General features: G+C 38.3%; 1 protein-coding gene across 1 annotated transcript in view; it reads right to left on the reverse strand.

The window, feature by feature from the left end:
* Nucleotides 1-9,514: 9,514 nt before the first annotated feature.
* RAB21 (RAB21, member RAS oncogene family) overlaps nt 9,515-23,704 on the reverse strand; it is a 32,980-nt gene continuing 18,790 nt past the window's right edge. The window contains exons 4-7 of the mRNA XM_062203218.1: nt 23,536-23,599; nt 15,736-15,790; nt 15,159-15,247; nt 9,515-10,074 (exon numbers count right to left, since the gene is read on the reverse strand). Of these exons, the coding sequence (XP_062059202.1) occupies nt 9,932-10,074; nt 15,159-15,247; nt 15,736-15,790; nt 23,536-23,599 (351 nt within the window). The 3' untranslated portion in view covers nt 9,515-9,931. The remainder of the gene's footprint in view (nt 10,075-15,158; nt 15,248-15,735; nt 15,791-23,535; nt 23,600-23,704) is intronic.

Consider the following 23,704-nt stretch of genomic DNA (forward strand, 5'->3'; position numbering starts at 1 on the left):
AAGTCAACAGAAACATGTTTCTTTACTGCTACCACAAAATGTGAGAAAGTAATTTGGGCTGGAGGATCACTTATCCCTTCAAGCTAGAAAATTCTATTTTAATCTGGCTTTAAAACGTATTTGCAAGACTTAAAAACATTCTGTCCAGCTCTAGCTCAAATTTCACTGTCAAATTCAACATCATTTTATTTCTTTCCCCCCAAAAGTCTGGCAAGTACATTTGATCAAACACAAAACGTGAACATGTGTGCACACTTGACGTCAAATCTACAGAAAAATTAACTGTATCTCAGACTGTTGCCAACAGTCATCAGGTCTCTATCTCAAAATTCCAGCTAAAAAGAAAAGCATTTCATTTATCTGGCTCCTCTGCTGCTGTGGTCTGGGATGTGAGCAGCAGATCTCAGAACTGGCAGTATGTGCAGGGGTCTCTTCCCTTTCTTTGGAGTGCTTGCTAATAATCATAATCCATCATAAATGTTTCAGGACATGAAACAGACAATGGAAAACTGCTCTGGGGTGTTGACACTTCTGACAGCTCAGAGCAGGAGCTGGGGACAGACAGTACAAACCCCCTTGCTTTCCTTGTGCTTTTAACAATAGAGGAAGAGGAAAACATTTTTTTTTTGGGGGGGGGGTCTTACCTTTCCAGTGGAGCCCTTAAGAGATTATTTTTGACTCTTGATCCTTTACCAACTGTGAAGAGGACACAGTGGAACTATGTGGCATTCAGTGGGTTACTCAAACAGCATGGGTGGATTCCTCTATAGAGCTCTTTCACTTATTCAGTCAACAACTATCCAACTTAGAAACCTTGCTACAAGCCAGCTATGGTTTGGGGAAGATATCAACCCTGCACTGCAAAGCAGACAATAACATCAGACAACACAATGTTAAAGTTTTCATCTTCAGATACCTGAAAGTACAAGATGCTGAGAGTCAAGTTCCTGTGCATTCCTATGAGACTTGTGGAGGCTCAGCTTCCCTCAGTATCGGTTGATGAGCTACATGGATTACTCTCGTATGCTGGATTGTCTATCCGAACTTCCCAGTGTTCCTTTAGGAGCATTTGTAAATCAAAAATCACATTACAGTTTGGCTTGCTCCATTTAATTTTTAAATTGTCAGCCTTTTCTCTCCACAGGGATTATTTATTCAAGAATAAGATAAATCGGTCAAGAGTGCAGCTCTGGAACCAAACTTTCTGAGTTTGGCTTCTCCTTTGACATGTTTTGGAGCAATTACCATCTCTTCCCTCTCCCTATCTGTACAATTCATGTGACTTCTAGAGTTATGGAGAGAATTTAATAAATGAATTGCATAAAATGCTTAAAACATGCAGTACACACTGACCCAACAGCTATTCTGTTTATGATACAGAACATTTAGAACTTAAAAAACGTTTAAAAAAAAAACTCAGTTAAACTTGTACTTAACTCATTCTCTGAATTTTCACTATTAGTCAAATGTTAATAAATCTGTTTTGTTTTAGGCACACACATTTAACCCTGTCACAGCTCTCAGATGTAAAGCTCCAGCCTTGATGGTGCAGAGATATATCTACAAAGTAACTGCTGTACACTGCACTGTTCCCCAAGAAGGAAACAATGTCAAGGGGATGCATCCAATTCCACAGGGGCAGAAGGCAAGTGTCTGACCTTCCCAGAATGCTATATGGTTAATCTAAGTTTGATTTATAATAAACATAAGATATCTTAAGAGTAAGGTAAGTTGTTAACCTTTAGTTTCAGAACTGTCATCAGGAGCCAGCGCTGTGTCGCAGCAGGTTGATGCCCTGGCCATATGGGCATGATACGAGACCCGGCTGCTCCACTTCCAATCCAGCTCTCTGCTATGACCTGGGACAGCAGTATTAGATGGCCCAAGTCCTTGGGCCCCTGCACCCACGTGGGAGACCCGGAAGAAGCTCCTGGCTCCTAGCTTCGGATCGGCGCAGCTCTGGCCATTGTGGCCAATTGGGGAGTGAACCAGCTGATGGAAGACCTCTCTCTCTGCCTCTCCTCTCTGTGTAACTCTTTCAAATAAATAAATCTTAAAAAAAAAACCTGTCATCAATTCAATGTTCTTAAAAAAAAAAAAAAAGTGAAGTGTGATTCTAGGTCGTTTTGTTAGTCGGTGAGCTGAGGATGAAATCTGACAACAGGGTAGAAATGGAGTATGATATGCAAGGAAATGAAAATGTATGCTAAATATTAATTGTAAAACTTAGCTATGATAGAGATTGACACACAGACCAAATTGTTAATGATGGTTTCCTAAAATAGGGACATAGGATAGTGGGAGAATGAAGACCTCAAAAGGAATTTTTCTTACTCTGTATCAAAAGCACAAACAAAAGTACGAATTTTTGGTAGCATGCAGACAGACACATATAACTATTCAGTTACTGCATAAAGACTTTTTAGTATATCCTGCACTCTTTCCCCTCTCAACTATATCTTCAAGTTTCCGCTTCTTCCCTAAGATAAAAACATATTCTAGTAAAGAATCTGTGAAAGTCAACTCCTAGGTTTTGTATATTAACCAGTAATCATAGGCCAAAAATAATAAACTTCAAGTAAACTATAAGCAGATGCCTTTCTATTGTTCTGCGATTCACATGCTTAAGGAAGACCCCTATTCTAAGACTAGCTTGTGTTTTAGTTCTATGATACTGATGAGATCACTGAATTCATCGGATTTATTTTGGGAAATTTTCATGAAAAATTAGAGGCCATTTGAAAAAAGGCAAAAGAAATTCAGTGATGTGGGGGTGGAAAAGTCTGTATTGGCTGGCGCCGTGGTTCAACAGGCTAATCCTCCACCTTGCGGCACCGGCACACCAGGTTCTAGTCCCGGTCGGGGCGCCGGATTCTGTCCCGGCTGCCCCTCTTCCAGGCCAGCTCTCTGCTATGGCCTGGGAGTGCAGTGGAGGATGGCCCAAGTCCTTGGGCCCTGCACCCCATGGGCGACCAGGAGAAGCACCTGGCTCCTGCCTTTGGAACAGCGCAGTGCGCTGGCCGCCGCGCCGGCCCCGGCAGCCATTGGAGGGTGAACCAACGGCAAAAGGAAGACGTTTCTCTCTCTCTCTCTCACTGTCCACTCTGCCTGTCAAAAATTTAAAATAAAAAAAAAAAAAAAGTCTGTATTTACTGAAGTTAAGAGCTCCTAAAGGGGCTGGTGCCACAGCTCACTGGGTTAATCCTCCGCCTGTGGCACAGCGCGGCATCCCATATGGGCACTGGGTTCTAGTCCCGGTTGCTCCTCTTCCAGTCCAGCTCTCTGCTGTGGCCTGGGAAAGCAGTGGAGGATGGCACTCGCATGGGAGACCAGGAGGAGGCACCTGGCTCCTGGCTTCGGATCAGCGTACCTCCGGCCATAGCGGCCATTTGGGGGGTGAACCAACGGAAGGAAGACCTTTCTGTCTGTCAAAAAAAAAAAAGAGCTCCTAGATATGTTTTTTTTAAAAAAGCTGCAAAACACATGCATGATAAGACACAACTTAGGAAAAATTTAAAATCCACAAGACTACATTTTTCTGTACATGAATATATATGTATATAATTGCATACCAAAAGGTAACAAAGCATACATATTAGATAGCAGCAGTTACCATTTCAGAGGGGCACTCTTGAAGTATCTCCTAGGAAGTACTACACTAAGTACAATGGCTTCTTTACAACAGCTTGCTACCAAAGATAGGTTGGCACATATCCCTGTTTTTTACATTATCACACTTCATCCTTGGTATCCCCTTAACTTTTTCTCATTGCTCTACCCACTATTCAAATATAAGGAAATCATTCTAGTTTTCCTTAAGTACTTCAAAATAAGATACAGTTGCTAGGAAGTATCAAAATCAACAGTGAGAGCTGGTATTGTGGCAATAAAGGCCATTTAAGTATGCAGGCTCACTTCTTGGCTTGTGGCTTTAATGTAATGCACTTTGAAATATGTGCAGGTTTCCAAAGCAAGCAAGATGCTTCAGGAATAAAAGTCTTAATGTGCTGTGTAACATTAACTTGCCACATTTACTCATTTACTAAAGAAAAAATGTTGAAGTAGAAAGGTTAACACTCAAAACCATACAGTTTGTCAGAAAAGATATCTAAGGGGTTGGAGCTGTGGTGCAGCAGTTAACACCCTGGCCTGAAGACCAGCATCCCATATGGACTCGGGTTTGAGACCCAGCTGCTCCACTTCTGATCCAGCTCTCTGCTACGGCTTGGGAAAGTAGTGGAAGAAGGCCCAAGTCCTTGGGTCCTTGCACCTGTGTGGGAGACCTGGAAGAAGCTCCTAGCTCCTGGCTTCAGATCAGCTCAGCTGCGGCCATTGCGGCCAACTGGGGAGTGAACCAGCAGATGGAAGACCTCTCTCTCTACCTGTCCCTCACTCTGTGTAACTCTGACTTTGAAATAAATAAATAAATCTTAAAAATAAGGGGGGGGGGGTGGCACTCTGTGGCACAGCGGGTTAAAGCCTCAGCTGCTCCTCTTCTGATCCAGCTCTCTGCTACAGCCTGGGAAAGCAGTAGAAGATGACCCAACTCCTTGGGCCCCTGCACCGACATGGGAGAGCCAGAAGAAGCTCCTGGCTCCAGATCAGCTCAGCTCTGGCCATTGCGATCATTTGGGGAGTGAACCAATGCAATGGAAGACTCTCTCTCTGTAACTCTTTCAAATAAATAAAATAATTCTTAAAAAAAAAAAAAAGATACATAAAAATAAATCCTAGATAGAACAAGCAGTGTAAAGTAATATTTGTTTAGAAGAGAAGCATTTTTGCATGAAACTGAAAGTATTTCTAAATTTTTTCTAAATACTTACAACTGGAAATATTTTGTTGAAAGTTGTAACTGTTTTAACCTTAGTATTTTTTTTTTTTTTAATTTGACAGGTAGAGTTATAGACAATGAGAGACAAAGAGAAAGGTCTTCCTTCCATTAACTCACTCCCCAAATGGCCGCTGTGGCTGGCGCTGCGCTGACCCGAAGCCAGGAGCCAGGTGCTTCTTCCTGGTCTGCCAGGCGGGTGCAGGGGCCCAAGCACTTGGGCCATCCTCCACTGCCGGCTCCATAGCTCATTTGGTTAATCCTCCACCTGTGGCGCAGGCATCCCATACGGGTGCCGGATTCTGTCCCAGTTGCTCCTCTTCCAGTCCAGCTCTCTGCTGTGGCACGAGAAGGCAGTGGAGGATGGCCCAAGTCCTTGGGCCCTGCACCCACATGGGAGACCAGGAGGAAGTACCTGGCTCCTGGCTTCAGATCAGCGCAGTACGCCGGCCATACCAGCCATTTGGGGGGTGAACCAATGGAAGGAAGACCTTTCTCTCTGTCTAACTCCGTCTGTCTAATACAAAACAAAGTTATAACTGTTTTCTTGAAGAGGGAAAGGCCATCAAAGTCAGACAGAAATGTAGAATGAATTTTGGTGTTATAGTTGACTAAACAAAAAATTGAGTGGAAACATACTAGAATCAATGCCTATTATGAAACCAAGTAAATATAGTTCAATTAATCCCAGCTTTTAATTTTTCAAATACAGGTAATGCATTTTATAATTTAGAAAAGAGTACTTAAGGATCTATTCAGTCTGTATCTTTTGACCTGGTCACTACCATCTATATCCTTTTCTAGAAGATCTCAACATCTTAAATGGTCACAACTTATGTCAATCTGTAACTACAAAAAAATCTGTGAAAATTCTACATGGCCAAGAGAGGTCAAAAGACAAATTTCCAAAGTTAAAGGAAGGTACTAATCCAGTTCCTTCTAGAGATAGCATAAGTGGCAATTACTGGAGATGTCAGATCAATTATCTCGACTCCTGATAGCACTAGTAATAGAGAAAATTAGAAATTACATATTAAACATTATCACAATGTACTTTTTCAAAATGTTCTAAATATTTGGCACAAGGTAATTAGCTTCCCTTAACTGGAAACCAGGAGGAGGCACCTGGCTCCTGGCTTCAGATCGGTGTACCTCCGGCCGTAGCGGCCATTTGGGGGTGAACCAACGGAAGGAAGACCTTTCTCTATCTGTCAAAAAAAAAAAAAAAAAACCTTGATAAAAGTCATGTGTTTTTCAAAGTGATTTTAAAAATTGTCAGATTGTAGGGTTTTAGATCTACTTGACTTTCTTCTATTCTTCATTATCCTCCATTTTCCCAATTTTATCTTTTATTACTAAAAATCTAAAAACAAAGTACTCTTCCTGATTTTAATGCTAAACAAAAACTACTAATTTAACATATAAATACTATTTTAAAAAAAGGTTTCAATGCAGTTAAAAACCACAGCTTTAGGGTATTCTCAGGAGACAACCCAAATAAAACAAATTAGAACTCTCATAGTTCATGTAATATGATGCTTTGTTTCTTTTTAGATTACTATTTACCCAAAGTCATTGCAATATATATGTTAAAGACAATAATCTTTCCCTCTAATCACAAAACAAAACCAAAACAAAAAGTGGAATCCTACCTTCATTACAGAAACAACTGTATATATATATATATATTTTTTTTTTTTTTTTTTTTTGACAGGCAGAGTGGACAGTGAGAGAGAGACAGAGAGAAAGGTCTTCCTTTTGCCGTTGGTTCACCCTCCAATGGTCGCCGCAGCCGGCGCATCGGCCGGCACATCGTGCTGATTTGAAGCCAGGAGCCACGTGCTTATCCTGGTCTCCCATGCGGGTGCAGGGCCCAAGTACTTGGGCCATAGCAGAGAGCTGGACTGGAAGAGGGGCAACCGGGACAGAACCCGGCGCCCCAACCAGGACTAGAACCCGGTATGCCGGCACCACAGGTGGAGGATTAGCCTATTGAGCCGCGGCGCCGGCACAACTGTATACTTTTAACATTATAATAAAGTATTCAGGAAATTTTAAAGACTACCTTAACCAATTTTTAATTATATTTGTTAAGTGAATATACTTAGTAGCTGAAGAAACACTGATTCTACCTACCTACTGAATTTAATACATAACACAGTAACTTGTGTCTTCCTACTAGCATAATTATTAGGATAGGAAGACAAAAGATCTTAAAAATGAAGACAGTTTCAGAAAAGTTTCCTAACCTTGCTTTATCATCTCTTTCTTCCCAATATATGCATACTGCACGGGACAGCCTTTTTCCTTACCCTCACTGTAATACTACCTGAAGACCTTTGCGAGCTATAAAGCAACAACAGTTACACTATATTTTCTATTCTTGCCATTGAATTAGCCTGAATTACAGTAAAGGAAGAAAAAAAGAAATAGCTGAGGTTAACAAAGATACACAGTAACCAAGAGATCATAAAGAACAAAAACTGGAGAATAGTCATACCCCACCAATAATTATTAAACAAGTTTGAGCAGAGGTTCCTATCTAGAATTTGTACCATTAAGACAGGACCAAAAATCAAAGGACAGATCTCCAGTCATCAGGTTTTCTAACATTTTTTGAATAAAAAATTTCATCTCTGAATAGTTGAAAAATCACACTTCGTTCCAATAAGAAGAGCTTATTTCCTACCCACATCTACAACAAAAGGAATGGCAAAACTTTTACTCCCTCTAAAAAAGCCAGGAGTACAAATACAAATTTCCCTGATACTCATGATTCCTACTTCACCCCCAACCCCTGCACAAATAATTTCACAGAATACTAAGAGACTACAGAGTACAATCATCTCATAAAAGAAGACAATTTCTGGCCGGCGCCGTGGCTTAACAGGCTAATCCTCCACCTTGCGGCACTGGCACACCGGGTTCTAGTCCCGGTCGGGGCACCGATCCTGTCCCGGTTGCCCCTCTTCCAGGCCAGCTCTCTGCTGTGGCCAGGGAGTGCAGTGGAGGATGGCCCAAGTGCTTGGGCCCTGTACCCCATGGGAGACCAGGAGAAGCACCTGGCTCCTGCCATCGGAACAGCGTGGTACACCAGCTGCAGCGCGCCTACCGCGGCGGCCATTGGAGGGTGAACCAACAGCAAAAAGGAAGACCTTTCTCTCTGTCTCCCTCTACTGTCCACTCTGCCTGTCAAAAATTAAAAATTAAAAAAAAAAAAAAAGAAGAAGAAGAAGACAATTTCAGCTGATCTCCCTGACTCTTCCCACTCTCACCCTCCTCAAAAACACCTCACATAGAGCTCAGTATGTTGAGTCTGGCAAGGTAAAGATCGATTGAGGGCTCAGAGACCACTTAATACTAAGTTAAAATTACATAACAACATCAGGGTGTCAATTATTCCAACTTGTAAATCACATGGGGAGGTTTAAGCTATCAATGTAAAAATATGGTAGTACTTCTTCAGTAACTATAACCTCTTTATGTTTTTAGTTGCTCATGTTAACAGATTTATTGCAAACTACTGCTTCTGGTAAGAAGTAAATCCAGGGAACATTCCATTTTATCTTAGACATAACATTTACTAGTTTCCAAGCATGACAGAAATGGAAAAATATATATATTAGAACAAGAACAATTTATGTTAATTTCCACAATCTGTTTCCTTCTGTGAGCAGCGCCTGATTCTTATTAAAATTAACAAATTTAAGTTCAGTCCTATGCTTAGGAAAAAAATTGTAAGAAGGACTAATTTACAAAGTATACAAGAATATAATTTTATAATACATCTTTCCAGTGTTCGCTATAACTGCATTACATGAAATGTTTTCCTCCACAGAAACTGGGAGTGACAGTTCTTACAAAATGAAGCAGAACTTTTTCATGTTCATCTCTGGCAAGCAATGATCAAATACAACTTACTCTCAAAGGATCTAAGAGTTCTACCTCAGGAGCATAAGCTACCATTAACATGCTGTATTGAGTCATCTTAGAAGTGGCTACTACTGGGAACCTCTTCCTCTCTTCTAATATCAGTGAATCCATCTCACAGAAAACCCAAGAGAAAACTAAAAATGTTGCAGAAATGAAACTCAGCATGCTCCACTCATAATTGTCTAAGATAGCCATTCCAAAAGCAAAATAAGCAGAAGTGATCTCTTTTACCAAAAAAAAAAAAGAGAGAGAGAGAGAGAAGGAGGAAGAGGAAGAGGAGAAGAAGAAAAAAAAAGAAAAGAAACTCAAAAAACAAAAAAAAAAAACCAATCCAAACCAGAAGGCAAATGCTGCTGCTCAATCATCAGGTGGACTTCAGAGGCAAAAAAGTGTGACAACAGCAATAATTCAAGTAAAGTATGTGTGAAAATTTAACACGTCACTTTCAAGTTAAGACAAAGTGAAGGGGACCTATGATCTTTATATCAGAGTCAAAAAGCTTAGGCATTATCACCAAATGTTAATTCACTTTACAGTCATCAACAAGAATATTGTATATATTTTTGCACCTTGCGCTTGAAAAAGCAGATAAAATATTTAATATGTACTTTACAATGTATATTATGAGCTGAGCATACAGGATGTATATAGATTATATCAAAGTAGTAGACAGTTAGGGGTCTGTGCAAACCCTGCAAAAATAGTACTTCAGGTATCTGCTAATTAAAAAAAAAACAAAAACAAAAACAATTTGCTGTTTAGAAGTGATACAATTCAAACTACCACAAAATACAAAGGGCTGAAAAAATGTATACCATTCCAACAACATATATAAGTTATTAAATAAAGATCTGATTTAAAAGAATATAAATGAAGCCTTTAAGTAGGTCTTTTCTACATGCATATTATTCCTCATTAAAGAAAAAGTATGTAAAAAGGCCATTGGTAATTGCTTTGTTAACTTCTGTAGAAAATGCCAATTCTCTGGTCACAAACTCCACTAAGTTTAGCACTTAAGGTCTCTGCAGTGTTATAAACGTAATTTAAAATACTGTTAATTCTATAACTCCATTGGTAGAATAATGTGACTTGGAATATGGCAGTCTTCATGTTGAGGGCAATGATCCACAGTTTTGTTTTGTTTTTCAGTTTCTTCAGTGTGAACAGCTATCCAGAAGAACAGCACCCTCCACCACTGCTCTGAGCTTGAGGTTCATCGTCAATTATTTGTACACCTCGTCTTGCAGCTCCTGGTTGACTGGAGCCATTGCCTTTTGCCCTCTCATCAACTTGTGCTGTTTCTATCATCCCTAAAAGAAGGAGAAAGTCAAAATTATTAATATCACAAATCTTTTAGTTTTCTCTTTCTATAATAGCTGTATACCACTATGACAGCTATTTCTAATTTTCAACTTACAAGGAAACTATAACACCACATAGCTCTCTAAAATAGCTTTAACCTCAAGTTTAAAAGCTATTATCAACATAACTATAGCTTATGAGACAAATGAATATCCTCCACTTAATACACTAAAGCGAAGTCAATCTTTGAGAACAAGTTTTACTATTAACTCTCATAATGCAACTCTTTGAGGACAGAGGGTCTGCATGGGAAGTTAGTGCACAGTGACTCCTCTTGGTAATTTAACAATTAACACTCTTATGTATGACATCAGTGATCACCCAAGGCTCTTGACATGATCTGCCTAGGCTATGGAAGCCTTTTGAATCCACAAATTCCAACAGTATTTAGACAAGGCCATAAGCAAAGTGGAAGTTCTCTCCTCCCCTCAGAGAAAAGTGCCTCCTTCTTTGAGGGCCACTTTTTTCTACTGGGGTCTCACCCACAGAGGTCCTTCATGTAGGATACTACAATGCATGCATGTATCAAATATTACACTGTACCCCAAAAATATGTACAATTATTGTGTGTCAATAAAAACAAATGATCTTTAAAAAAAAAAACTATCACCAAGTAGTAGGCATTTACCCAGTAGTATAAAGGCCATAGTAACATCATAAAGAATTTTTTTCTGCTCTGAATGTATAATGTATATAAACATAAACCTTAAGATTTTTCCAAACATACTTGAAAATAAGCCAAAGAAGTTTAAATTGTTCCAAGTACAAGTGAAAGACCAGAAAGAGCTAAAGATGAAAGAGCTTCAAAGAACAGCTTGGCGGATAGATGCTTGGTGGAGAGACCAAGTTACCATTTGGGATGCATCCTATACCAGAGTACCTAGGTTTGAGTCCCAGCTCCTCTTTAGACTCCAGTTTCCTACTAACACGCACCTGGGAGCCGTGGTGATAGTTCAAGCAGTTGGGTTCCTGCCACTCATGTGGGAGATGTCAACTGAGTTTTGGGTGCCTAGCCCAGCCCTGGCTGTTGTAGACATTTGGAGAACAAACCAGAGAATAGAAAAATTCTATTTCTCTTTCTACCTCTCAAAAAAAAAAAAAGAAATAAATCATTTTGAAAAAAAAAGAACAGCTGGAGGACTCATATCATCTAACTTAAAACACATTATACAGCTACATTAACAAGATGATGAGATACTGACAGAAGGAAAAACATGGAGATCACTAGAACAGAACAGAGTCCACAAATATGAGGATACTTCAAAAATTCATGGAAAAGGTAAAAAAAAAATTGAAATCCACACACAGCTTTTTCATAATATACATTTTTCATAAACTTCTTGAAATTCCCTCATAGATCCCCATGTAAATGGTCACCTGATCTTTTTTTAAACATAAGCATTACAAAGACTGATTTTTTAATTTTATTTATTTATTTTTTTTGGACAGGCAGAGTAGATAGTGAGAGAGAGACAGAGAGAAAGGTCTTCCTTTTTGCCGTTGGTTCACCCTCCAATGGCCGCTGCGGACGGCGCATCTCACTGATCCGAAGCCAGGAGCCAGGTGCTTCTCCTGGTCTCCCATGAAGGTACAAGGCCCAAGGACTTGGGCCATCCTCCACTGCCTTCCCGGGCCATAGCAGAGAGCTGGCCTGGAAGAGGGGCAACCGGGATAGAACCCAGCGCCCCAACCGGGACTAGAACCCAGTGTGCCGGCGCCGCAAGGTGGAGGATTAGCTTGTTAAGCCACGGCACCGGCCGGTCACCTGATTTTTGACATATGTGCCAAGATTATTTCAATGAAGAAAGAGTAAATTCGATAGTACTAGAACTGGACATCTTTCCACATATAAAAAGTAAACCTTAACATACTCCAATATCATTTGTAAAAAATAAACAAAAAGTAAAACTACAGATTTTAATATAAAACAAAATAAAATTTCTAGAAGAAAATATAGGAGAAAAACTTTTGTTGGAGAAAAATTTTCTGTCTTTGGTTTAGACAAAGGTTTCTCATTTAAGACAACACAGCTAGACTGGTGTTGTGGTGTAGCAGGTAAAGTTGCTGTCTGCAATACTGGCATCCCATATGGGAGCTGATTCAAGTCCTGACTGCTCCACTTCTGATCCAGCTCCCTGCTAAAGTGCCTGGGAAAGCAGTAGAAGATGGCCCAAGTACTAGGGCCCCTCCACCAACATGGAGATTCAGAAGAAACTTTGGCTGGCCCAGCCCTGGTCATTGTACCCATTTGGGAAGTGAACCAGTGGATGGAAGACCTCTGTCTTTGTCTCTAACTGTGCCTTTCAAGTACATAAAAATGTATCTTAAGAAAAAAAGACAACACAGCCTGGGAGAAAATATTTGCAAAATACATATCTTACAAGATGAGAGAAGAAAAGACTAAACTTGGGGAATATACTGAAAAAGTTTTTGAAGACATGAGATTTTTAACATTTCTAAGTCACTAGTTTGTAGCTTTGCAACTCAAAGTAATTGGATGCTTGTAGAAATAAGATTAAATCCTTTAATGGATCTACTAAATCAAGATATGCATTTTAACAAGATCCACAAGTTCAGCAGTGGTTCTCACATTTTCCTATGTGTTAGAATGTAGATTTGTTAAAATACTGACAGACTCTAGGTACCATTCTCCAGAGATTTTGATTCAGTAGGTTTAGGGTAGGGTTATCAAATTTGCATTTCTAACACGTTCTCAAGTGATGTGCTAGAAGAATTATAAATGACTTAAGGGTATCAAAAAACTAAGATTCACTCCAAAGTTTATAACATATATTTTTCTAAGGAGAAAAACTGGTCTCATCAAATGCTCAATGGTTCATAAATGAAAGGATTAGAATTTGACAGTTTCCCAAAAATGGCAACATTTTATTGGTGATAAGAAATTACTTTCAGGTAGTATATAAACAATCTTATTTTCCTCTTATCAAAAAAATTTTTAATATGGAAATTTACAAGCATACAAGTAGAAAGAATAAAAAAATCTGTCAACTAAAGACTGGATAAAGAAATTATGGTATTTGTACACCATGGAATACTACATAACGGTAAAAAAAAAAATGAAATCCTGATCTGTGGTAACTAAGAGAGTACCTAAAAGGTAATCTATAGAAATGAAATTGACACTTTGAGATACAATGATTTTGAACAGCCCTGTCTCAACTGTTGAGAAACTATATACACACACACACACACACATATAGTTGTATGTGTATATATATATATACATATATATATACACACACACATATATATATAGTTATTGAACTCTACTTAGCACAGGGTTAATCTTATGTGTATAAAGCTAATTGAAAATAGATATTTATAAAAAATAAGAATGGGAATAGGAGAAGAAGAGGAAGAAGGGTGGGGAGAATCACTATCACTGTGTCCCTAAAGTTGTATTTATGAAATGTATGAAGTTTGTATACCTTCAATAAATGGTTTTTAGGTAAAATAACAACAACAAAAATAAAGGTTATTCTCATAAATGGGAAGGGGAGAGCAGAGATCACACAATTTCATCCATACCTCTTAAGTATCTCTACCATTATTCTGAATTAAATCCCAGACACATAATTCATAAATTATCTTAATATGCATCTCTAAAAGAGATGAAAATTCTTGCTTAAAGCCCAACTGTAATACCATAATCACACTTCAAATATTTTAGCAATTAGAACTTAACATCAAATAATGTCAAATATCCAATGAGTTTTCATGTATTACTGCTTCACAAAAGTTCTTTTCACTAGTTTTTCAAATTAAGATCTAAACTGAAACAGATATAGCTCTTGTATCTAGTTGCCTTAAAAAAAAAAAAAAAAGATTGATTGATTGATTTGAAAGGCAGAGTTACAGGGAGATAGGGAGAGACAGACAGACAGACACCACCCATCTGGTTCTCTCCCCAAATGGCTGCAATAGCTGGGGCTGGACCGGACTGAAGCCAAGAGCTTCTTCCAGCTGTCACACATGGGTGCAGGGTCCAAGCACTTCGGTCGTCTTCGGCTGCTTTCCCAGGCATATTAGCAGGGGGCTGGATCGGAAGTGGAGCAGCTGGGACTTGAACCAGTGCCCATATGGGAAGCCAGATTGCAGACAGTGGCATAACCCACCTCGTCACAAAGTCAGCTCCTTATATCTCTTCTGAATTATAAATTTCTCTTCCAGTTTCACTTTCAGTAGTCACATATATATTGTAGTATGCATTTAGGATATATTACATATATTTTTTCAGAGCCATTAATTACTTCTTAAAACAGAACTAAGGCAGGTATTTAAAATTTTAAGATTAATTTATTTACTTGAAAGGCAGAGTTACAGAGGAAGGGCAAGACAGAGAAAAAGAAAGATCTCCCATCTGCTGGGTCATGACACAAATGCCTGCAATAGCTAGGGCTGGGTCAGGCCAAAGTCATGAGCTATGAACGCATCCAGGTCTTTCAAGTGGATGGCAGGGACCCAACTACTGGCAACTTCACTTGCTTCCTCCCAGGGCATTAACAAGAAGCTTGAATTGGGAGCCAAACCAGTACTTGAAGCCAGGCACTGCAATATGGGAGGCAGGAATCTCAAGCAAAGTGTTACCTGCTACACCAAACATCCACCCATAGATGTTAGTTTTTATGATGAATGTCCTCTAAATGCCCACGTGTTAATGGCTTAGTCCTCAAATTCTTATGTTAATCGTACTAAGAGTGTATGAGGTATAAAGGTGGAATCATTGAAAATTATCTGATTAGATTAGGTTGTTGGGGTAGCTTTATAAGGAGAGACATAGATACATGCACATTCCCTTTTTGGCATGTGATATTCTTTGCCACCTCAGGTCTCTGCCAGCAAGAACACACCTACCAGATGCCCAAACAATGGGGACACCCAATCTTGCACTATGAACCTCCTAAACCTAAGTAAAAATAAGCCTTTCTCTTTATATAAAAAGTTAAATACTCTCAGGTATTTTGTTGTAGTAACAAAAAGTAATACACATACTAAATCTGAATATACTTACGTTTACAAAGGTCAAGAAAGAGTTCCTCAATTCCTTTGTTCTGTTTGGCTGAAGTATGATAATGTTTTGCTCCCACAGATTCTGCATACCTTAAGAAAAAAGTAACTTTGGTGATTAAAACATTTTTCATGCTTTTGTTATGCCTGCTATTTGACATTTATCACAGTGGCTATTTTAGTATCTATTAATTTACTTAAGTTTAGTAAAATAAAAATTATATAGCTTTTTAACCTCTCTATACATAGATTCAAATTTTAAATAACAAATATAACAAAACTTGCAATGTTTTATAGATCTAGAACCCTAGTAATTTTAAAACTTTGTGACTCACTGCCTATCTGATCATGATAGTTTTCTTTTACATCATTTTTACATTTTTACTGAAATCAAAAAGGGAAACGAGTGCAATATATTATTGCCCAAAGTCCAGAAATAATCAAAATAAACATGCTCCACTGAATCCAATAGCACAATCTACATTAAGAGGTTTGAGTAATACTTAAATAGTAAAGCACACTGTACTTCTAGAGTAGAGACATGAGGGATGGAGGTGGAGCAAAGAGGACACAACACTTACGATTCTGCTTCTTGAATGGAAACATGTCTCTCCTTTTCCAAGTCTATCTTATTACCTAATTTGAAAAAAGTAAATACTAATCTTTAACATCAATTCATTTTATAAAATTAAGCCAATTCTAAATATATAATTGCCATTTTAATTACCTGACAAAATAATATAAATCCCCATCAGACTTGCAAATATTTTGAAAGGATAAAGATAACCCCACTGATTAAGAATTGATCAAGACTGTCGGGGTAAATGCCTCTTCCTTCCTCAGATGGATCACTGTATACCCCTCCCCCAAATCTGTAGCTTCCCTCAGAAAAAACAACTTCTCCAAAAAATGGGCACTATTCTTTGCTTTTGGTATACCAGAGACCAAGATTATAATTTACAACCAAGTATAAATGGTCAAAAATAACAGCCTAATAATTTCTACAGCCCCCAATCAAATTAGAGCAGTCAATAATTAAGTATGGGGGCCGGCACTGTGGCATAACACGTAAAGCTGCTGCAGTGTCGGCATCCCATATGGGCACCAGATGGAGTCCCAGCTGCTCCACTTCCTATCCAGTTCTCTGCTATGGCCTGCAAAAGCAGTAGAAGGTGGCCCAAGTGGGAGACCTGGAAGAATGTCCTGCCTCTTGCCTTCAGGATGGCGTAGCTCCAGCCAATGCAGCCAAATGGGGAGTGAAACAGCAGATGGAAGACCCCTCCCTCCCTCCCTCTCTCTCTCTCTGTAACTCTGACTTTCAAATAAATAAATAAATATTTAAAAAAATAACTAAGTATGGTTATCTTACTGTTTACCAAAACGTATTAGGCTAGCCTCTTAGATACCAAGTATAGTTTTGTTTCATGGATAACACAAACTGGTTAAGAATTAAAACATACAAATGGTTAAATACCCCACCACAACAGGAAGGAAGGCTGTACTGTTTATTTAAAAACCAATTTTAGAGGCTGGCATTGTGGTGTAGTAGGTTAAGACACTACCTGCAATGCCAGCATCCTATATGACTGCCAGTTCAAGTCCCAGCTGCTCCGCTTCTAATTCGGCTCCCTGCTAATGAGCCTGGGAAGCATAGGAAGATGACCCAAGTACTTGGGTCCCTGCCACCCATATCAGACCTGAATGAAGCTCTTGGCTATTGCAGCCATTCCGAGTATGAACAATGGTTAGAAGATCTCTTTTTCGGTCTCTCCCTCTCTGTCACTCTGCTCTTCAAATAAATAAAACAAATATTAAAAAAAAAATTGTAGTGATTCACTGCAAGAACTTTAAAGATTTATTTATTTATTTGAAAGGCAGAGAGAGAGAGAGAGAGAGAGATAAGCTAGGAGCCAGGAGATTCTTCTGGGTCTCCCACAGGGGCCCAAGCACTTGTGCCATCTTCTACTGCCTTCCCAGCCCATAGCAGAGAGCTGGGCCAGAAGTGGAGCAGTTAGGACTAGATTCGGTGCCCTTATGGGATGCCAGCACTGCAGAAAGCAGCTTTACCCACTACATTAAGGTGCTGGGCCCACTACAAGAACTTAATACATGCATATCATTCAGATTTAAAATTACTGAATTAAAAAAACACAAAAATTACTGAATTAAGTTTAGCTCTCTTTAAACATTAAAAAAAAAAGCAGAGATTATGATAAAAAGCCACCAGAATAAAAGTAAAGAAACTGCAAAATGTGGATTCCCTATTGAGTACAAGAGAGATGTTAAAGTCAGTTGCCCAGGTATGTAGTGCTAAAGGTAATGGAAACATCAGATAGGAACAGGGAAGCCCAAAGAAGGACACTTGAAACAAATATTTTCATCTTTTCTATTACAAAAAAAAAAAGGAAACCTTAAAAATTAAGATCACTTCTTCTTGGAACCTGATGGAATTTAGAAAACAATTTCAGATAAAGCACTGAAGTAAGCACACAATGAAAGATTCAAGGGGCAGCACTGTGGTATAGTGGGCTAAGCCTCCGCTGCAGCACTGGTATCCCATACCAGATGGGCACCAATTCAAGTCCCAATTGCTCCTCTTCCAATCCAGCTCTCTGCTATGGCCTAGAAAAGCAATAGAAGATGGCCCAAGTCCTTCTACCCTTGCATCTACATGGGACACTTGTAAGAAGCCCCTGGCTCCTAGCTTTGGATTGGCCCAACTCCGGCCCTTGCGGCCACTTGGGGAGTAGATGGAAAACCTCTATCTGTTTGTAACTCTGCTTCTCAAATAAATAAAAATCTAAAAAAAAGAAAGAATCAATGTTTGGCCCTGAGAAGCGTAAGTCTAGAAATGCTACAGACTGAGACCTCAAATAATCTGAGCATCTAATTGTTGAAAACTGCAAGAAGCTATTTACCACTATGACCTAATAAGGAGAGGGAGGAAAGCAGACAATACCAAAGTTCAGCGGGCACTAACAAATTTAGTAACGAGCTCGTCCTTCTTTGAACAGTTATCTTTCTACCTCAGCAAGAAGTTTTCTATTAATTTTTATTTCCAACACTGTATGTTATCAATAAAAAAATTCTTAAATATTATTTCCAATATATCTAACAATAACCAGAGGGAAAACAAGTTGTTTCATTCTACAAAGAATGCAAAAAGCACCACCCGGTGGCCAGCAGTACCAAAAATAGGTACAAGATTCTGCCTATAAAAAGGCAAAAACAGGGTGTTCCTCTATAGATATTTGGGAGATTTTTATTCCAATTAATTCCCTATGAGTTTTTTCCTAGATATTTAGTGCTTTATTTTCCAAATTCCACCATAATCATCAACATCTATGGAATAAAAGGTGAGCACAGAAATACTGTTTACTGTTTCAAATGAAAATATAAGGACAATTATTCAGACCTGTTTTGTTTTTGTAAGATTTCAAATCTGACTAATTTTAACATATCAGATTATCATTAAAGTAACTTTTTAACAACCTAATTATTTTAAGTTTAGAAAATGTTAAATTCCTTCATCACTAAATAACTACTACTTTGAACAATCAGTATTCACAATGCACTGATAGATTATGTCACAAAAAACTGATGTGCTTACCAAAGCTAAATCCTATTCTTTCAAAAGCAAGATGGCTAAGGGAGTAAGGCTCACAGGCTCAGATCTGTTTCAGTATAACTGTGCAGTTACACATGAGTCTTTCTGATAGGCTTAAAACACCTGAAAATAAGGACAACCATCACAGTAAGCTATTTTAAAGAATAGTGCTATGAAGGTTCAAGAAACAAATAGGTTGACACTATTAAAAGTGGAAGAAAGCTCCCTGCTAAGAATAGTAAAAACATTAGCTCCTTTAAAAATACATATCTGAATTAAGAACTTGGAAGAGATATGCCTATGCTAAGGGTGGATGTCCTAAGAGTGACAGATATTTTAGTTAGACTGCATGGTTTAATTAGACTGCATGATAGAAATTTTAGTTAGACTGCATTTTCTTTCTGTATAGCAGAAAGAAAGATTCAAAAAGTTTCCAAATGTAATAAAACTTAAAATCTTGGTTCACTTCACAGATGTTAAGATTTGAAGAAAACTACTTAACCTCTGTTAGTCTCACTTTGTACAACTTCTCAGGGTTGATGTAAAAGACCTAGTACACAGAACATGCTCAATAAAAAAAATAGTTGCTAATATCAGCCCTCTTAATCACAGTGAATGATCAAATGAAAAATCATTACTGTTATGAGAGAATTAAAATTCACAGAAGGTAACAAACTACTATCAACATCATGCTGGCTTCATCTAACTCATATAGTTTACCCAAAACTTATCTTAGAAAATCTTTCCTAAACTTAGTTAAGGTTTTCTTCATGGTATCCCTTCTACACTTCTCCTTTAATAGTATTTATCATACCAAAAAACAGAAGCTTGCTTTTCTGTATCTCCCTACACAATAAATTCTGAGAGGGCAAGAGCCATATCTTACGTATTCATTCACTAAACTATTCCCAAAGTCTGATACACAATAAGCAACATAACAGGCATGTTGATTAAGGATGTGGGCATGATGCAGTAGGCAGACCCAAGTTAAAATCCAAGTTCTATCTCTAACAAGCAATTGACTTTGAGAAATATCAAGCCCTCCATGCCCATTTCCTCACCTGTACAACAGAAACAGTCTTCTTACAATGTTGTCAGGATGCTTGGATGACATAATTAATATGCCATTCTCAGACAAGTGACTGGCACTCACTAGATGGCAACTACAATTACTAACAAATGCACATATTAATGGAAGACTAGATGCAGAAAATTACCAAGTAGAACAACCATGTCTAACAGTGCCAATATAATGGATTAATGACAACCTACAAGGAAAAGGCTCTGCTAGTGAAGCATGAGGCTCACTTGTTACTGCTTAAGACATGTTAATCAGGGGCTTAGCTAAGGATTCTGTAATCTATATAAAAGAGACATTGAGTTGACATGGCTGCTATAAAGTTTATGCCATGTTGGGCACTCTTAATAAAATAGTGTGAGAATGTTTTAAAAAAACAAAGGGCTTGGGTCAGTGACATTTGGATTCTAGTATTTTATTTCATGTTTAGGAAACACAATGAACAAACCTAGGAGAAAACAATCAGTGTGATCAGCCTGTCTGGAAGGTATGCCAAATGAAAAACTGCTGAAGATCTAGAGATACAGCACATGAGGTAAATCGTTCTAGGAGGCTTCAAATGTTTGAAGGACTGTCTATGTAAAGAGAAAGGAATATCTGTGAGAAATCAATCTCTATGCCACGTTTTCCAAACCATTATACATTCTTTACTACAATCCTGTGTATCCTTCTTCAAAGTCAGTAATGAAACAAAAGAGAACAAACACTGAACTATTACAGACAACAGAAATAAAAATCATGTGGTAGAAAAAATAACACAAATGGCCACTGACAGCAAAACAGATAAAGTGTAGAATATTCATAGGATAAAATACTAGATGGCAAAAAGAGCAGAATGAACTAAAACCACAAGCAACAGCAGAGGGGAATCTTGTAAACACAAGGTAAAACCACAGACACCAAACACAAGAGTTTGCATTACATGATTCCATTTACATAAAATTCAAAACAAAACTAATCCATACACTAAAAAGTCAGGATAATGTTTTGGGGTATGGAATGGTGATAATGTTGGGATAACAAAGAAGTACAGGTGGGATTCAAGGGTGCTGTTTACACTCTGTATAATTTTCATGTTGAGAAAATCAGGTTACTGACAATTTGTATGCTTTTCCTTACGTGTCATATTTCAATAAAAAGTTCACTTCAAAAAAATCAAGGTTATAAGGAATGTGATTTCAGCTAAATGTGAAGGAAAAATTTCAAATTAGTTAAAAAAAAAAAAAAAAAGTAGCAGCCTTTCTGGTAAGAACAGTCACCACAAGTCTTCCCATGACACAATGATCTATCCTTGTATTGTGCCAGATTAGGTAAGCCATTTTCAAACACCAGTGTATACACAGGATAACTCAGAACTCACAACAGTGCCCAGCTCAAAGGAGACACTCAAAAGTACTTGTGGAAGTCCTTGGGCCCTGCACCCGCACGGGAGACCAGGAGAAGCACCTGGCTCCTGGCTTCGGATCAGTGAGATGCACCGGTCGCAGCGGCCATTGGAGGGTGAACCAACGGCAAAAAGGAAGACCTTTCTTTTAAACTTTTTTTTTAATTTTATTTATTTATTTAGACAGGCAGAGTGGATAGTGAGAGAGAGAGAGACAGAGAGAAAGGTAAAAGGAAGACCTTTCTCTCTGTCTCTCTCTCACTATCCACTCTGCCTGTCAAAAAAAAAAAAAAAAAAAAAAGTACTTGTGGAAGGAAGAAAGATGGGTTGAAAAGAAAGAATTAATTCCAAGTCCCATTCATAGAGATTCTGACTTACTGCATCTAAAATGAGGCCTGGAAAACCTAAAATATGTTTTTAAGTTTTCCAGGTCATCCTAATGACAGCCATGTTCGGAAATAACAGTAAATGGGTTTTCAAAATTCTTGTACTTGAATTCTAACTAAAATCCCATGTTATACTTTCTAATAGAAGAGAGTGAGAGCTTTCAATATTCCTCACTAATCGTCAATAAACATTACTTAATGTTAAATGAGGTATAACTGACACTATTTGAGGCACTAAGCTAACAGACCCCAATATTCCTAAACCTTCTCATAAATATGAAAATGAGGAAAATCCAATTTAAATTAACTATTCATATGCTTATTTAACCCAACTATTATTTTAAAATGTTACTGTGACCTTGGACATGTAACAACTTTCTTGAGGCTTCTTTGATTTTTTTTTTAAACATTTATTAATTTGAAAGGCAGAGTTACAGAGAGGCAGAAGCAGAGAGAGTGGTCTCATCTGCTGGCTCACTCCCCAAATGGCCGCAATGACAGGACTGGGCTGATTTGAAGCCAGGAGACAGCCGATTCCTCTGGGTCTCCCACACAGTGCAGGGGCCCAAGGGCTTAGGCCATTTTCCACTGCCTTCCCAGGCAATAGCAGGGAGTCGGATCAGAAGTGGAGCAGCCAGGACTCAAACTGGTGCCCATATGGGATGCCAGCACTGCAGGTGGTAGCTTTACCTGCTACGCCACAGCACCGGCCATTTCTTTGACTTTCTTACCTAAATGTTAGTAATTTCTTTCCTCTCTTCAGAGAGATGACCAAAATCCCAAAAATTTAATTTTCAGTTGTTTACCCACTATCAAATCAAGCTACACAAAACTCACTAATGACTAGCTGCAGCTTTGGCCACAAACTCCTAGGTGGTGTGCTAGGTGTTCCAGTCTGAAACTTTCCTGCCATCTAGCTTAACATCTAGCATCTAGATCAGAAAGCAGAGAAAATTATCTCCTAAACTTCCTCCTCCAGACTTGCACCCTGATCTGGGACTGTAAAGTTACCCGCCTAATGGTAATCAGATGAAAGAAATATTAACTCAAGTTAAGGCGAAAAGCAGAATTTCCCCACTGTGACCATCTCGTTCTTTCATTTCCCCCAAACACCATCTTCATTCTCCACTAAAAGCTATCTTGGTTTCTCCTTTTTACTATTATCTGTCAGGTAGAAAATAAGAGCAAAAAAGCACAGAGGTACACATCATAAGGATTAATAAGGTAAGAACAGAGTCAGGATGACTTCAATCCCAATCCCATCTCTGTTAACTGCCTGATATTGGGCAAGTTATTAAGTACCTGCAGGCCTCAGCTTCCTTTACTACAGAAGCCCTCACAAGGTACAATGATTATACAAGATAATGTCTGCCAAGTGCACAGCAGTCTCTAGTACACTTTTATCGCTCAATTATTCTATGGAATAATCCACAGAAAAAGGTGGCAAAGAGAAATTCCAGAAGTCTGAGAGTCATTTCTATAGTTCTTCTATTTTTACCCATTAAGAACATTCCTCCACCCTAGATAATAATCTAAATGTATATAATTAAATGAACAGAAAGGGAATACCGGCTTAAGTCGATGGCTTCAATTTTAAAACAGTTTTTTATTAAAGTCTTTATTTCAAACAGAATCTTATGGAGAAAAAAGTAACAGTCAAACTGAAACAAGGCTGGGGAACTGAACCCTGTCACATTAAGTGTAGCTTCCCACTTCCTTCCCAAGGTATTCCTTAAAGACAAGAACCTGAATCTTCTGGAAAAAAAAAAATCACTTCTAAATCCTAAATTATTTTAAAATATTAAATACTAAAATGCCATTCTGCCTCCTTTCTTATATAACTTTATAACAAGAATTACTTATTTATGAATCACTTTAACAAAACATTAAAGGAAAAAAATGTTTTAAAAAAGTAATGATGCTTACCAACTATACATAAACAGATTTCATTTCCCAACATTTTCCGTAATTCTTTGACCCAATTTTTTACCTGTGTATACAAAAGAGCAAATATTAAAACAAATCCTGTTAGAAATTACTATTATAATACCCAAAACCTCAACACTGTCAAAATATCTCAGAACTTTGCCCAATA

This window comes from Lepus europaeus, chromosome 10, assembly GCF_033115175.1.
Source record: "Lepus europaeus isolate LE1 chromosome 10, mLepTim1.pri, whole genome shotgun sequence".
Classification (NCBI taxonomy): domain Eukaryota; kingdom Metazoa; phylum Chordata; class Mammalia; order Lagomorpha; family Leporidae; genus Lepus; species Lepus europaeus.